Genomic DNA, 14,568 nt, shown 5'->3' with positions numbered 1-14,568 from the left:
ATTTCCCCAAGGAAACTTGTACTTTAGAGAACATGGGGCACATTTCCCATCATGAAATTTTAAGGAATAGCTCAACCTTATGAAGCATGAAATGCAGCCATTTCAGAGTTTTCCACTTCCACAACTTGACCCTCAAACAAAGAACTACTCTCCCTCTCTCTCTCTTTGTATCTGAGGTCTCCAGGTGGATGCAGGCAGCTCTGTGCTCTGAAAGTTGCCAGCAGGCTTCCGCCTCGGACTGTAGGACTTCACGGGTGCCACCACTCTGTCGTGTTCCTCTTGATACTTCTCTTTTCTCTCTGCTTACCTGATGCTTCTCAAGATGAAAGTCGTCAAGTTTAGGGAGAATTTCGTTTCTGTTCCCTAACACACACACACACACACACACACACACACACACACGAAGAGGTGGATGAGAGGGAGAAGGAAAGGATATATATACACATACACATACATACATATATGAAGAATTAAGTAAAAGAATGGGCAGTAAAGAAAAAAAGGTTGACTTAGAAAGTGAGATTAAAGTGCAAGGAAGTGGAAGATGAAGGGGAGCAATGCCAAGGAAACAAGACCTGTGCTCATGGGTCTTTCTCCTTAGCAAAGACGCTTTGTGCACCACCCACCAGCGCCATCCTATCCATCTGCCTCTGGCATCCACTAGCACATGCTTTAGGTTTGACTTCAGCTCATTTCAGTGTGTACTGCAGGCAATGCCCCTGTGCCACTAGAAAACAAAGGCATCTCCCTGAGCCTCGTTTCATACAATTCCAAATTGAAGCTTATGAGACTCAAAGTGCCTCTAGTTCAACATAGCATTTTAAGCTGTAAATTGCCCAAAAGGGCAACTTCTAACGCTGTAGCTCATAGTTTTACCTTGGTAAAACAGGACTAATCAAACCATCAGACTTATGTGAGCTTGGTGCCACTACAAGGTACCATTGCTTGGTCAGCTGTTTTAGTGAAGTGACAGTTGTTTTAAGTAATGGTGTGGCTACTATCATTGCTATTATTTCTTCTCCTAATTGAAGTCTGACTTAGTCTCTGCTGCAGGAAAATACACTTTCCTCTCTCCTCCCTTTGCTATGGCTCACACTTTGTACCACCCCCACCATAATAAAAGAGCAGAACAGGATCTGGGAACCTATCTTGTTCAGTACAGTCCTTGCTGAGCATGAATAAAGCCTTGTTTGAAAACCCTGCACCACACAACCCAGACAGACTGAGGCAGGCCTGTCATCCCCGAGAGTTAGAGATGAGATGATCAAAACAGGTTGAGGCTCGCGTGGCCTGCAAGAGCCTCTGTCTCAAACAACAAAAGAACAAAATATGAAGGGCACAGCCTCCCTGGGCTGCATGCGCAGACTCAGATCCACCTTCCTCTTAGTTTTCACTCACTTTACACTCTGTCTCCAGCAGGAATCATTCTCCCAGAAGTCCAGATAGCAATTAGCCCAGAGCAGCACTGGGGTTTTTTGTTTGTATCTTCTTCAACATATTAGGAATGATCAAGGGAGGATCTAATTTTTCCTACTAGTATTTTCTAAACAAAAGAGCAAACCCTATTAGTGTCAAGAGTCATGTTAATAACGTACATCCTTTTGGATCTTCCATATATTCACTTCTGCCTGACATGTGACTGATTATTGGGCTTATATATCCAAGGACTCTGATCCCTATGACATGAGAGGCCCCTTGGCCCTAGCAGCCCCATCTAGCACTTCCCATCTTCCCACAGGCAGGTGCTCTGTCATAGGCTCTGTAGAGTTGGCTGTAACATTTCATTGCTAGTTGGTACTCACATAAAATAAAAAGTATCTTTAATCCTCATCAAACGCTAAGTTCCTCATCCTAAAGCAATCCACACATGGACCTGTCTCCTTTGTCCATGGACGTGAACATTTCCGTAGGGTGAGATTCCATACCCTTCTATCATCCCATTGAAAAGACTACGTACTAAGAGAAATTAGAGACAAGATTGTATAACATCTCCAGCTAAATTCATTGGTTCTGTTGCAATCACTTCGCCAGGAAACTAAATTTAGCCTAGTCACTTGAAAAAAAATAGAAGTATCATTCTTAAAGCTTTTTGGAATATTTTACTTCTGGATTCTGTATAAATGCAACATAGTCCCATCATAGTGAGATGCACAGAGTTTAAGACTTCAGTTGCAAAATTTGAAATTGGCTTATTGATAAACTAATGAAAATAATTTAATTTGTGTGTTTTAATTTATTGGATATTTAGGAAAAATAATTAGAGGTGTGTTTAAGAGTAGGGACATTGAATACCAAGTTGAGAAAAGAGCAGGCAATTTGACAGTCTTCATTTCCCAGTTCCTGTGCAGAAGGTGAAGACTGAACAATCCATGCTGTGAATATAGCACAAAGGCTGTCTGTCACCCACCATCTGAAAACCACTAGGTTCAATTCCCTGTGCTAAGGTTTTCTCTAAAGGTAAAAGCAGGGTCTATTGGCACAGGTCTGTAATCCCAATCCTCACAAGACAGCAAGCTTGAGGTCAGCTAAGCTACACAGCATGGCCCTGACTCTAAAATAAATAAATACAGAACCAGTTCAAAACAGAAGTCCCACAAGAAAGACAAGGGCGTCGTCATCATTAGCTTCACCCATCAGTACAAAATAGGCCAGTTCCTATGACATCTTCACTCATAAAAAACATAGACCCAGACCACAATAATTCTCTAAGGCACATGTCGTCTGAAAAGGATCTACAGGTCCCAATGGCAGCCTCACAGCAACGGGTCAGAAGACTTTTTCCTACAGTCATCTCCCCTTGGGGAGCCTTGAATTCCCTCTGATTAACCTCACCCAGGGCTCCCGGGTGCTTCGGAGACATTCTAGAAACTGAATTTCACATGGAGGAGTCTGAGTTTTATCATTCTTCCAAAAGCTTCCTTTGACCTACGCCAGTTTGTACCCAGCCCCAGTCTACAGCCTGTACTGCTAAAGGGAACCGGCATCCTCTCTTGCCAAATAAAATTAAATGAAACCAAATAAAAAGCCTTCCTGAAACATCTTGTGCACCCTGAGTACAGATGATTCCTTCCTGACTCAAAAGAAAGATAGAGAGTAATTTTTTCTAGAATGAAAATGGTCTTCTTGCTTTTACATGGCATTTTCTAGTTTGTAAAGCCTACCTCTTTAGGAGTCTGTGTCTGTATGTGTGTATGTTTATGCATAGTTACATTCCCCAAAGGAATTAATTATCTTCTCCATTGACTCAAGGTACATTTCACAAACTCTTATAAAGTATAAAAGTGAATTGCAAAGTAACCTAAGAATGTCACTCTAGTATACAAATAAGTTTATACTCAAATTCAACGAGCATCATATTTCTAGTTTAGCCTGTTACCAGGGTTTTTAAGGTGAAAGCTCTTGCTCAGGTAGTCCCAGCAGGATATGCTTGATCACTGTCCCCAACTGGCCAATTAAATAGACGAGTAATAGTGGAAATCAGCTGGAGATTTATGTAATATGGGAAGAGGGACACAGAATAGCCTAAGTGACTCAAAGCCTATCTGTTCAGAGTGCCCAAGTGAGGTTTAAGTTCAAATCAAAAGAAAAAGTATGAGCTGACCCTGTGGGCACGAAAGCAGGAGAACTGGCCCCACCCCTTGTAAGGGGTGAAGTAGCCAGGGCAATTCAGGAAAGCTCACCCTGCTGGTGAGGACCAAGGAGAGCTGGTGTGCTAACCAACCCTGCAACTATCTAACCCCAGAACTAGGGTGATGAGTTGGCCCAACCCAATATCCACCCATCATTTGTGATCTGCAAGAGCACATGAAGGGGATCAGTCCTGCAGACACAACTGCAGGATCTCCATGACACAGGGCAACAACAGGATAGATGAGGGGGTCCCAGTGATGGCCCAGCATTGATATTGTAGCAGAAACCAGAGGCCTCGAGCCAAATCAATGACTCTTTGCAATAAACACTTGCAAGTAAAGATGAATGGACAAAGGGGTTACTGTGTGACTATCTATCTATCTATCTATCTAGCATCTATCTATATCATCTATCTATCTATCATCTATCTCATCTATCTGTCAATCTTCTATTATTCATCCATCAATTATCTATTTGTCTACAATCTGTTATCTATTTTCTATCATCTATCTTATATCTATTATCTATTCATCTATAATTTATCCATCTGTCTACCTTCCTACCTACCTTCCTATACACCTATCTACTTAGGAGACACAATATACTCCTTTAGTGTAATGGCCAGTCAGGCAGATTCCCAGCAATTTGTTCTATCTGAAGTATCTCTGCTACCCATCAACCAAGTCCAGCGACCTTATCCAGAGTACCAGTCCTTTGAATACGGAATGTGGACATGGTGCACTTGGACCTTTTAGATGCACCCCAGACAGTTTGGAAACACAGCTAAAGTCTGAAAAAAGATGTTTAGAAACTGCACGTGCTAAACTACATTGCTGCCTCCCTTGGGCCCATAAGATACTCAAAACAGAAAAAAAAAAATCTGCAAGCCTCTGTTCTCATTCTGTCTGTAGTTAGATGAAAACACAGAAAAAAAGTCACTATCCTGAAGCTCTATTTGAGTCATTCCGAATTTCAAGAAAATCCTGGCCTTGTACTGTAGAGCCCGTACCCCATATGAGGACAGGTGTTCATAAGAGCAAGGATGTACCCTCAGCCAATAACGAATTAAAAGTTATATGGGCCACTTCGTGAGACAGACAAGGACTGAGACAATGACAGCTGGGACCATTCTTTGGCCAGATTCTGTAGTTTTAATTTTGATTACTTTATGCTTTTTATTTATTTTTAACTTCCTTTTTTGTTTATTTTATGTGTCATTCATACCATGAATCTCAATTCTACTCCTATTTTGTCCCTTCATGTTTACCCTTGCAACCTCCCACCTCAAAAAAATAAAATAAAATTTATGAGAAAAAAAAGAAAAAGAAAGAAAAAATCAATCTTGTCATGGAAGCTGTAGTGTGACCCAGTGAGATAGATAGGTAGGTGGGTAGGTGGGTGGGTGGATAAATGATAGGTCCATAACGCATTTGTATTAACCACAATATTTTCCTACTGCCACAGGCTAATATAGATAAAGGCCTAGGGAGGAAGCACAGTTCCATTTGGACTCAAGAAAAAGTTCGGAATACTTTTTTATGTTTGCACAGGTTAGGACTCGAACATAAATCTGAAAGGTTCTATGAGAAGCTTTCATCACCACAGTGACAACAGGTGTTTATATGGCACCAATTAAACAACCAGAGGCGGAAAGGAGCTAGAGATGGGCTGTGTGGTTATTAACTCTCGGATGGCAAAAACGGCGTGATTGCTGACCTCAGCATTTTTTCACCCACATGGAGCAAAAGAAAAGGAAATAAACTGTTGGATGAGTTTAATATAGTGACATGAAACCCACAGTCTTCATGAACTTGCTAAAGAGGAGGAAGAGCAGGGGCGAGCCAGACAGCTCTGCAAACACTGCAGGCTCACGCAGCTCTCAATTGTGAATGTGAACTCGTGTGTGATCTGGCGTGTTTACATGTTTCTAGGGTTACATAAACTTGAACGCCCAGGATTGTTTTACTCTCCACAGTTCTTTCCAGTCTGACAATACTTTCCAACAGAAGGCAGCCATTAAGAAATAACGTGCAAAGGCATTTCCCAGCAGGTTTCAGAGGTCTGGGACTCTTTTCCGCTAAGTTAGCCAGTCTTAGTATATTCCTTTCAGCTTACCAATTTCAGGAAATCCTAATCTGCATCACCCAGAAACATCACGGATGCTGTTACTGGCGATGGACCCATGCAAGCCTAGGAATTTTAAAATTAAGCACAAAATTTAAATGAAGTTGATGATTTGCCCTGAGAAAAACCGTGATATTTAACTTTGCCTGCCTGAGTCTCAAGATGTCCCCCTATTTCCTCTCAAGGTTGTGATTTTTAGGAAGTTGTATAGTGTAAGGCACCATCAGTTTAAGTTGTTCCTCTCAAACATCTTATCTATTGTGTGTAATTAACAAGTATTTATCAAGGATGGTGTTGAGTTTGAGCAATGCCACTCCAGAAATATCTTGAGGGTGTTGCATTGCCGTGGGACCTTACACCCACCAAGCTAAAATACAATTTGTATTTCGTCTAACATTTCACCTCTACAAGTGTTATTTTTATACATTTTCAATTAAATTTGCTCTTTGATAGTTGGTACGCACATAGACTACATTCTGTTTGCTCTCACCCACACCCCTCTTGAGTGTCCTCCCGTTCCTGTCATCCCCCCTCCTGCTACTTTCCTGTCTTTTTGTTTAGCGACCCACTGATTTTAACCGTGACCCTCTGTGTGACTCTCTGAGTTACAACTAAAGACAGTGGCTGTCCTTCCCCAAGAATCCATCAGTTGTCCATACATCAGCAGGAGAGTGTGTGGCCCTTTGAGCCCCTTTGTGATTGGCTGTTGACAGGCAGAGTCTTGTGCAGACCCAGCCAATTCAGGCATCCTGAATTGCCATGAGACCATGTATACATGGGCTGCGTCTTGCCTAGAAAGTAGCATTTTGCACTCCTTCTCCTTGTATAGCCTCTACTTTACTTCTTACTGGGTCCTAAGCTGTTTGATGCTTCATTTCAAAGCTCCCCAGAGATATAGACTGTCAGGGCCCTTCTTAACACATTGTAGTTTCCTTAACTTTAAAAATAATTAGCACATATTAATTTAATAAAACTAGGCTTTGTTTTGGCATACCATGCCTGTATATAATATACTGTGACAATATGTAACCCTCTAGTGCCCAATCTTGTCCCTACCACCGACTTCCACTATTCCCCTTTCATTTTCATGTCTTTAAGAACAAAAGTCTAAATTCCACACCTGAGAGAAAACAGAGTATTTATCCTTCTACGTCTAGCTTCTTTTGCTTAACTTAACAGTCTCCAGTTTGTCCATCCTCCTGCAAATGACCTAACATGATCCTCTTTATTAACAACACTCCATCATTTATCTATGACACATTTTCTTTATCTGTTCATCTGTTGATGGGCACTGTCTTAGTTAGGGTCTCTGTTGCTACAGTGAAACACTATGATCAAAAAGCAAGTCTGGGAGGAAAGAGTCTATTTAGCTTATACTTCCATATCACAGTTCATCACTCGAGGAAGTCAGGACTGGAACTCAAGCAGAGCAAGAACCAGAGGCAGGAGCTGACACAGAGCTGTGAAGGGTGCTTCTTACTGGCTTGCTCAGCCCACTTACTTATGAAACAGAGGACCACCAGGCCAGGGATGGTGCCACCCACAATGGGTTGGACCCTCTCCAATCAATCACTAATCAAGAAAAAACCTTACAGTAGTATCTTATGGAGGAGGAATTTTTTTTAATTGAGGTTCCTTCCCTTCAGTTAACTCTAGCTCTGTCATCTTGACATAAGACCAAGACTATCCAGCAGAGGCACCAAGGCAAAGGATGACTTTATACATACGAGTCTTGTTCTAAGATCCTGAAACATGCAGCTAACTGAACACTTCCTATAACCACACCTACTCTCCTGACTACTCAGTCTTTCTCCCACTTAACCTGATAGAGTCACCTTGCCAAAATCTAAACCTCTGTGTACAAAGTCTTCTTAAGCCTTGAGTGGTACCCTGGCTCTCTCCTGTAGGACGGAGGTCCCATTCTGGTCTAGACGTCAGACTGTCCAAATCTGAGGCCGCTTCATTTCTCCGCATCTCCACTAACACTTGCACACAGAGATGCTGCCTAATTCCCAGTTCCCCTGAGTGCCATACCCTCTAGAGATCTATGTGCTCTCCCACGATTCCTTCTAACTGTAATCATTTTTCCTGAACTCTTCCATCTTTAAAAAAAAAAAGTACTGTTTGTTTTTTATCCTCCTATGCTAGAATCACTGATTCTTTGATGTCATTCTCAAACCTCATAAATAAGCTACCACTTCGAGCAGTACATGCTTGCATGTGGCGTATATTACACCAAGCTATAAATACTTACTAGGAAAAAAATATTCCGTTTCTAAAAGGGGATCTTAAAAAGCACAGAGCTCCATAAGGTCATGTCTTTTTAATCTTTTGATCTTAGGAGACTATGAAAGTGTCTAAAAACTTACAGCTCTTTTCAAACATTTCCTTTGGGTGGTTTTACTGGGGCTCATGGCTTGCAGTCATCTGTCGTGGTCGGAAGACATGATTGTAGGAGCAGGAGACAAGTGCTCACGGTCCGCAGGCAGGAAGCAGAGGGAGATCCGTGTTGGAGCTCCTACTCTAGGAGTGTTTCCTCGTAAGGGGGTGCAGGTTAGTGGTGAAGGCAGCAGGTACCTGTGTAGTCCTGGGAACTGAGAGTTAATCAGGAGCTAGCAGAAGGGACTCATCATTCTCTTACCATGCTAGCATAAGTTTGTGAATATCCCATCTACAAGGAAAGACATCAATTGAACAAGTGAGCCACACCTTGTGGCAAACAATAATACTGTCCCTTCACCTCTACCATATAACTTCGGATAGCTGTTGTTTCACTAAAATTCATGAAAACTAGAGATCCTAGCCAAGCTCCGTTGCTTTCCAAGCAAAAATGCACCCTGTAGACGCACTCAGGATAACCTCTTCCGAGGGCCTTGCTGTTCTGTTTGTAAGGTGACAAAAATGTGGTGGAGTATTACAGTGTCACTTCCTTTGGTAAGTTAGACTGGAAGCCGCGGAGTCCACAATGGTGGTCCTCACCTACCTGATGCTTGAACACACTTCAAGAGCTGTCCCCGCTGAGGGGCTCGGGAGACAGCTGAACCAGTAAAGTGTTAGCTATGTGAAGGCCTGCAATCCCCTGTACTGATGTAAAATGTCTCGTCATGTGGTGGCACCTGTGTCTCCAGCACTGGAAAGGCAGAGACACTCTAGACTCAGTGGCCACCATTCTAGACCGACTGGCCAGTTCCAGCTTCCCTAAGAGAACCTGTCTCAAAGGATATTGTGGAGCGTGATCAAGGAAGATAGCAGTAGAGAGAAAGAGTCCCAGACATCTCTCACTGAATCAGTCTGAGATGGAAGCTAGTATGCCCGTTCCTTCCTTGGCTGTAATGACTGAAGAAAGTGAAGATTATCAGTTGAACCTGGCTTGATGCTTCCCGTGAAATTTGGAGATAATGGGAGGCACACCGTTTGCCTTTTTCTCTGCTGCTGTATTTCTATGCCTCCTAAGATGTAACACCAATGAATTTTCCCTCATAAGGTCTATGCTTTACCTTAGCAATTATTAGCAATCATTGTGTAGCTTATGGTTCTTTTATGAGGGAATTAATAACAACAACAAAAGTGGTGATGAACAAATCAGAAGCTGACACTTATGGAGTTTGCAACTTTTTCAACTATTGCATGACGTATGATTTTGCTTAAAATTTTATAGCCCTGTTTTGATAAACATAAATAAATTTGTTTTTTCCCTTTTTAGATAATGACCCTCTGAAATGATTATGGTTTGAATTTCATTTTTCTGTGCTAGATTTTGGAAGTATAATTTGAATGTCTATTTTGTGTAAAAAAAATACAACTATTCTTTTTCTCACCTCTATTTTTTGCATTCCCTTTTCATTCATTTCTTCAGTAACACTGCTGCCTGTGAAGAATCTTAAAAAGAATGAGGTTACTCACTTCAGAAAAGCACAGTTAGCTTAGAAACGAACATTTCTGTGCAAGTGAGTGGTCCAGGCAGTCAGAGCGATGACCTCAAATGCCACTCTTAACCTCACAGATATGCTCAGTCAGTCCCAGCCTGCATTCCTTCATGTTTATTCTAACGTTCTTCCCATCCTGTCCCAGCACATAGACAGATACAGGAATGTACCGCTGGCTCTGTTCCCTGCCCTCCCGCTGCCTCCCTTCTATTTCTGAGCCCTTGAAATAAAAACTGGGAGCTATATCCGGATGACTTGGTGCATGTCAGGTGTTACCTACCTCTGCAGTGAAGGAGATGGGATGCGAATCAGGAAGCAAAAGTTCTTCAGATCGCTACGGGTCAATAATACCTTACTCTAGAGTAAGCAATCTGCAAGGAGGATCTGTGATTCAGCAGCTGTTTCATCCAGGGCCCAGTGCAGCACACTTTCTGGAGGGTAGGTGGTCCAAGGCAAAGCTCTGGGGAACAGACACATCATCAAGAGGAAAGCTCTGTGAACTACAGAGGTTCCGAATCAAGGCCGTCATAGAGCTGGGGTTGATTTCAGAGTAAAACACAGCTAGACGTAGACCTGAGACTCACTACAAATTAGGGAGACACGAACAAAACTCTTTTTAGGAAGGGAAGGACCTATCCAAAGAAAAGCCAAACATCCTTGCAGGCATGTCGTATGTTCACCACGCCTGAGAATCAACATGGGAGGTGGGATGGTATACATGCAGATGCCTGTGTACAACACTGATGGTTGAATTAAAGCCAGACATGGTGGTATACACCTGAGATCCAGGCTACTGAGACATTGGGAAATGAAGATCAGGTTGGGCAATCTAGCAAAACTCTATTTCAAATCAGGATGAAATATCTGAGGGTAGTTCAATGGAAGAGCACTAGCCTAGCATGTGTAAGACCCTGGATTCATGTCTTTAAAGTTTAACCAGATATAATAAAAATCAAGCTCATCAAATCATAAATTCTCAATACTTATAATAAAGCCATCCTTGTTACTAAATAACACTACTATTAACTTTCTCATTATCTTCTTCCTCGAGTCCAATTTTCTACCCTCTGTCTTAGTTGTTTTTATTTTAATATAATTTTTTAAAAATGACCTACAGGAGATGATGGCATGGTTGAAGAAAAAAACATGAACCCAACCACTTGCATCAAATAATTATGTACAGGAAAACTATTGTAAGTTACACTTAAAGATTAACAATAGAAATTCACCTGCTTCTACACTGAGGCTGTGGCTATACAAGGAACAAGCAGCAGGCGCGACCCTGGAGTTCTGGGGTTCTGCATCCTTCATCCATGAAGTCCCTGGGTCCTCATCTGCTGCATGGGAGCCGAGAAATGTGGTCTCTAATCTAAATAGGTAGCCTCAGAACTGTAAGAGGTACTCGACATGAAGTAAACCACCCACCATTAAATAGGCGATTAAATAGGTGTTGTTATAGTTACTTTTCTATTGCTGTGGTAAGATACCATGACCAAGGAAACTTAAAAAAGGAAACATTCATTTGGGCGCAAAGATCTAGGGAGAGAGAATCCAAGCTCTTGAGGCAGGAACCATGACAGCAGGCAGGTTGGCCTGACACCAAAGCAGTAGCTGAGAGCTTATATCTGATCCACAAATAGGAGGGAGGGAGAGATGGGGGGAAAGAGATGGAGGGAGGGAGGGAGGGAGGGAGGGAGGGAAAGAGAGCAAGAGAGAGAGAGAGCTAACCTTAAATGCTGTGGGCTTTCGAAACCTTAAAACTCACTCCCTAGTGACATGATACACCTCCTCCAACAAGGCCACACTTCCAATTCCTTCCCCCCCCAAATTCCACCAAGTAGAGACCAAGTATTCAAGTGTTTGAGCATATGCTTTATAGGGGGACCATTCTCATTCAAATCAGCACAATGGCTGTATTTAGTTATAGCATTTGGGTCATATACTGTTTAGTAATTTTTAAATTAGTATAAGCACCGGCACTTACCAAACTAGGATTAGCTGGTTATGGTCAGTGGTAATGTCAACCAGACAGGTCTGAGGGGTTGCTATATGTCTGTGGCAGAGACAAGCTTATTGCAAGCAATCAGACTTCTTATACCCTTATCAGAAACAGAATATAACTGTGGTTGCTAGGAAGAATAAATACAATTGTAGTTGCCAGGATACAATGACATTTGCAAGCTGTACAAGGTACACAAGGTTAATGTCTAAGACTAATTGTCCAGCCAAGCTTCTGAATGCTCTGCTGACTTCTAGGGAATGCAAAGATGCACAGGAACCCTGAATGTTTCACTGTCTGAGGGAATGCCTCAGTTTCTCAGAAACTGGAAGGCACACAGTGCCCCAGGAGGCACAGACTCTAACCTGAAAGACCTGTGATCCATGCCTCTCCAGGCAGCTAGACCAGGTCAACTCCATGGTTTCCCTCATGTTAGGAAAGAAAGCATTTCTTTCCCTTTCAACAACTATATGGCGTATGGGGAATATGCACAGTAATCAAAATGAATGATATATTTTACTTATAAATGTATAAAAGTATAAAGAAAATACTTTTGTGTGTAGTTTATATGTTTTAGGGGATCCGTATGGAGGCCCTAAGTTGAAATCAAGTGTCTTGCTTCAGGAATCCCCTGTGTCTATTTCCCAAGTAATGGGAATAGAGGCAGCAGCCAGGCCTGTCCTGCTTTTCGTTGGGTTCTAAGGATACAAACTCTTCACGGTCTTCATACATACAGGCCATGTGCCTTACCTACTGGGCCACCTCCCCAGCCCCCAGTACTCTGAAATAAACAAGTTCAGTGGATGATTTTTTGTCTGTGGCCCAAGTGCGTTTAATGTGCTTACCTAGAAATGGCTGTCTGCCTGCTTACCATGAGACTGACGCATATTGTCACAATTTTGTCCCACAGAATGATTGAAGATAGCGGGAAAAGAGGAACTACCATGGCAGAGAGAAGACAGCTGTTTGCAGAGATGAGTGAGTATGGAACTTTTAAGGAAACCCCCTTCACTGTTCATTGAATATTCATGGGAAAGCCAGAAATAACCATGTAGTCCTGAGAGCATCTGGGTTTCTCCGGAAAATCCCCAGTTCCTTGCATAAATATGCGCTTGGCCGTTTCAGCCTCTTGTTAGGTGAGAATTAAATTAGTCGGGGACTTATAATCTGATTCTCACTCTGTATTTCATACATTAAAAATTTGTTTCTGGATCTGTATATTTACACCCAAGCAGAAACACCTGATGACGTTACTCAGTGTTGACTTTAATACAGTCTACTGGGATCTGAAGTCTGCACTCCCTGGCCAAGTGGCTGCCATAGCATAAAAGCAGTGGAACACATCCTTGATGTCTTCTCTGGAAAATGATATAATACATTTACTAAGTGGGCATGCTGACCTAACTGGACCAAAGAAAGATAACACTGTAAGCTGTCATTTGGTCCTCCTTTGGAAGGCAGGCTATCTCAAAACCATTAAAATAAAAACAAAGGCTGAGAATGATACGAGCAGTCGGGGTGACAGAGGTTCGGAGCCACAAACGCTGGTGGTGTTCTATGGCTGGCCTGCGGATGCTCAGGACGGCTGCATGGCTGCTGCTGGTGGCATCTCCCTTACGGACCACTTGGTTGTTCATAAAAAGAGGAGAAACATCCTTCTCAAATTAAATGTTATAAAGTGAAACATTTCAGTTCTCTTGTTCTGTGAGTTTTGTTTTTTAAGAGTGCTCAGAAATGGCTTGTAAACTTTCCTTCCCTTAGGAAGGAAAAGGGACAGGAAAAAAGGTACACAGAAAATGGGATATGATTGGCAGAAATGGTAGTTGGGAAAAAAGTTCCCGGTAATAGGGGTGAAGGCAAATCATTTCCCAATCATATGCCAGCACTCCTGCAGTGTAGTAAGTAGCTGAAGAGAAGTAGAATTGACGTGGGGACTTCTAGACATCCGCTGGACTTCTGTATGTACAGAGGGCTTTTTTGTTGGTTTTTTGTTTTGTTTTGTTCTGTTTGTTTGTTGGTTGGTTTGTTTTGTTGGTTTTTTTTCTTTTCTTATTATTGTTTCTGAGACAGGGTTTCTCTGTGTAGCCTTGGCCATCCTGGGACTCAATCTGAAGACCAGGCTGGCCTCAAACTCACAGGGATCCACATACGTCTGCCTCTGCCTCCAAAGAGCTAGGATTAAAGACGTGCACGACCACAGAGTCTGAAGTGTCTGCGAGAGTATCAGCTGAGACTCTCCAGTATCTCCTGCTGTCATTTGGCACCGCCATCCTTTCTTCTGCAATACTGAGCCCCAGCAACTGCGGCTTTTTAGTAGGCACGCATCTGGTTATGATCTGCCAAGGTCTTGGTTAGACCAGAGGAGTAAATTTTAAAAAACTACTATACTGCTGTCAATGATGTGTCACATCTTTCAACTTTTCTATAAGGAACAGATATTTTATATTATCCCCGTCAAAAGATAAAGAATTAAATAAGTAATGGGATAGTAGTTAGCTAGACTAAATCTTTCTACATGGATCAGAACAGCATAGTGTGTACCACATATAAACAGAATTATTTTTAATTAAAAACAAAATTTTTAAAGAAAAAATACCTAGTTGCATAACTAAAATACCGGGGGGAGGGAATTAAAGAGCAATGTCTTTGGTGGAGAAAGCTTGCCTTAACTTCTGAGGAATCTCCATCATCAGGAAATATTCTACCAGACACAGAAAAATTATTAATATTTTCTATAAAAAAGAAAATACGTCAAATCTTTTAACTTGCTGGAGGTGGAGACTGCTTATTTGTTCCTGGCCACCCAAGACCTGAATAATCACACAAAAACTATATTAATTACAACACTGTTTGGCCTATTAGCTTATGCATATTTCTAGCTCACTCTTA

General features: G+C 42.0%; 1 protein-coding gene across 24 annotated transcripts in view; it reads left to right on the top strand.

Moving 5' to 3' along the window:
- LOC121441888 (dystrobrevin alpha-like) overlaps positions 1-14,568 on the top strand; it is a 349,129-nt gene that overhangs the window by 208,492 nt on the left and 126,069 nt on the right. For all 24 annotated transcript variants that reach the window (XM_041643231.1, XM_041643233.1, XM_041643241.1 and 21 more), the window contains one exon: positions 12,590-12,657. In XM_041643231.1, coding sequence (XP_041499165.1) covers positions 12,591-12,657 — 67 coding nt within the window. In that variant the 5' untranslated portion in view covers position 12,590. The remainder of the gene's footprint in view (positions 1-12,589; positions 12,658-14,568) is intronic.

The sequence above is a fragment of the Microtus oregoni genome, unplaced genomic scaffold (assembly GCF_018167655.1).
Source record: "Microtus oregoni isolate MIOR12 unplaced genomic scaffold, Mior012 000082F_ref0000272, whole genome shotgun sequence".
Taxonomy (NCBI): domain Eukaryota; kingdom Metazoa; phylum Chordata; class Mammalia; order Rodentia; family Cricetidae; genus Microtus; species Microtus oregoni.
The sequence above is the reverse complement of the archived record's forward strand: the minus strand, read 5'-3'. Positions and strand labels throughout refer to the sequence as shown.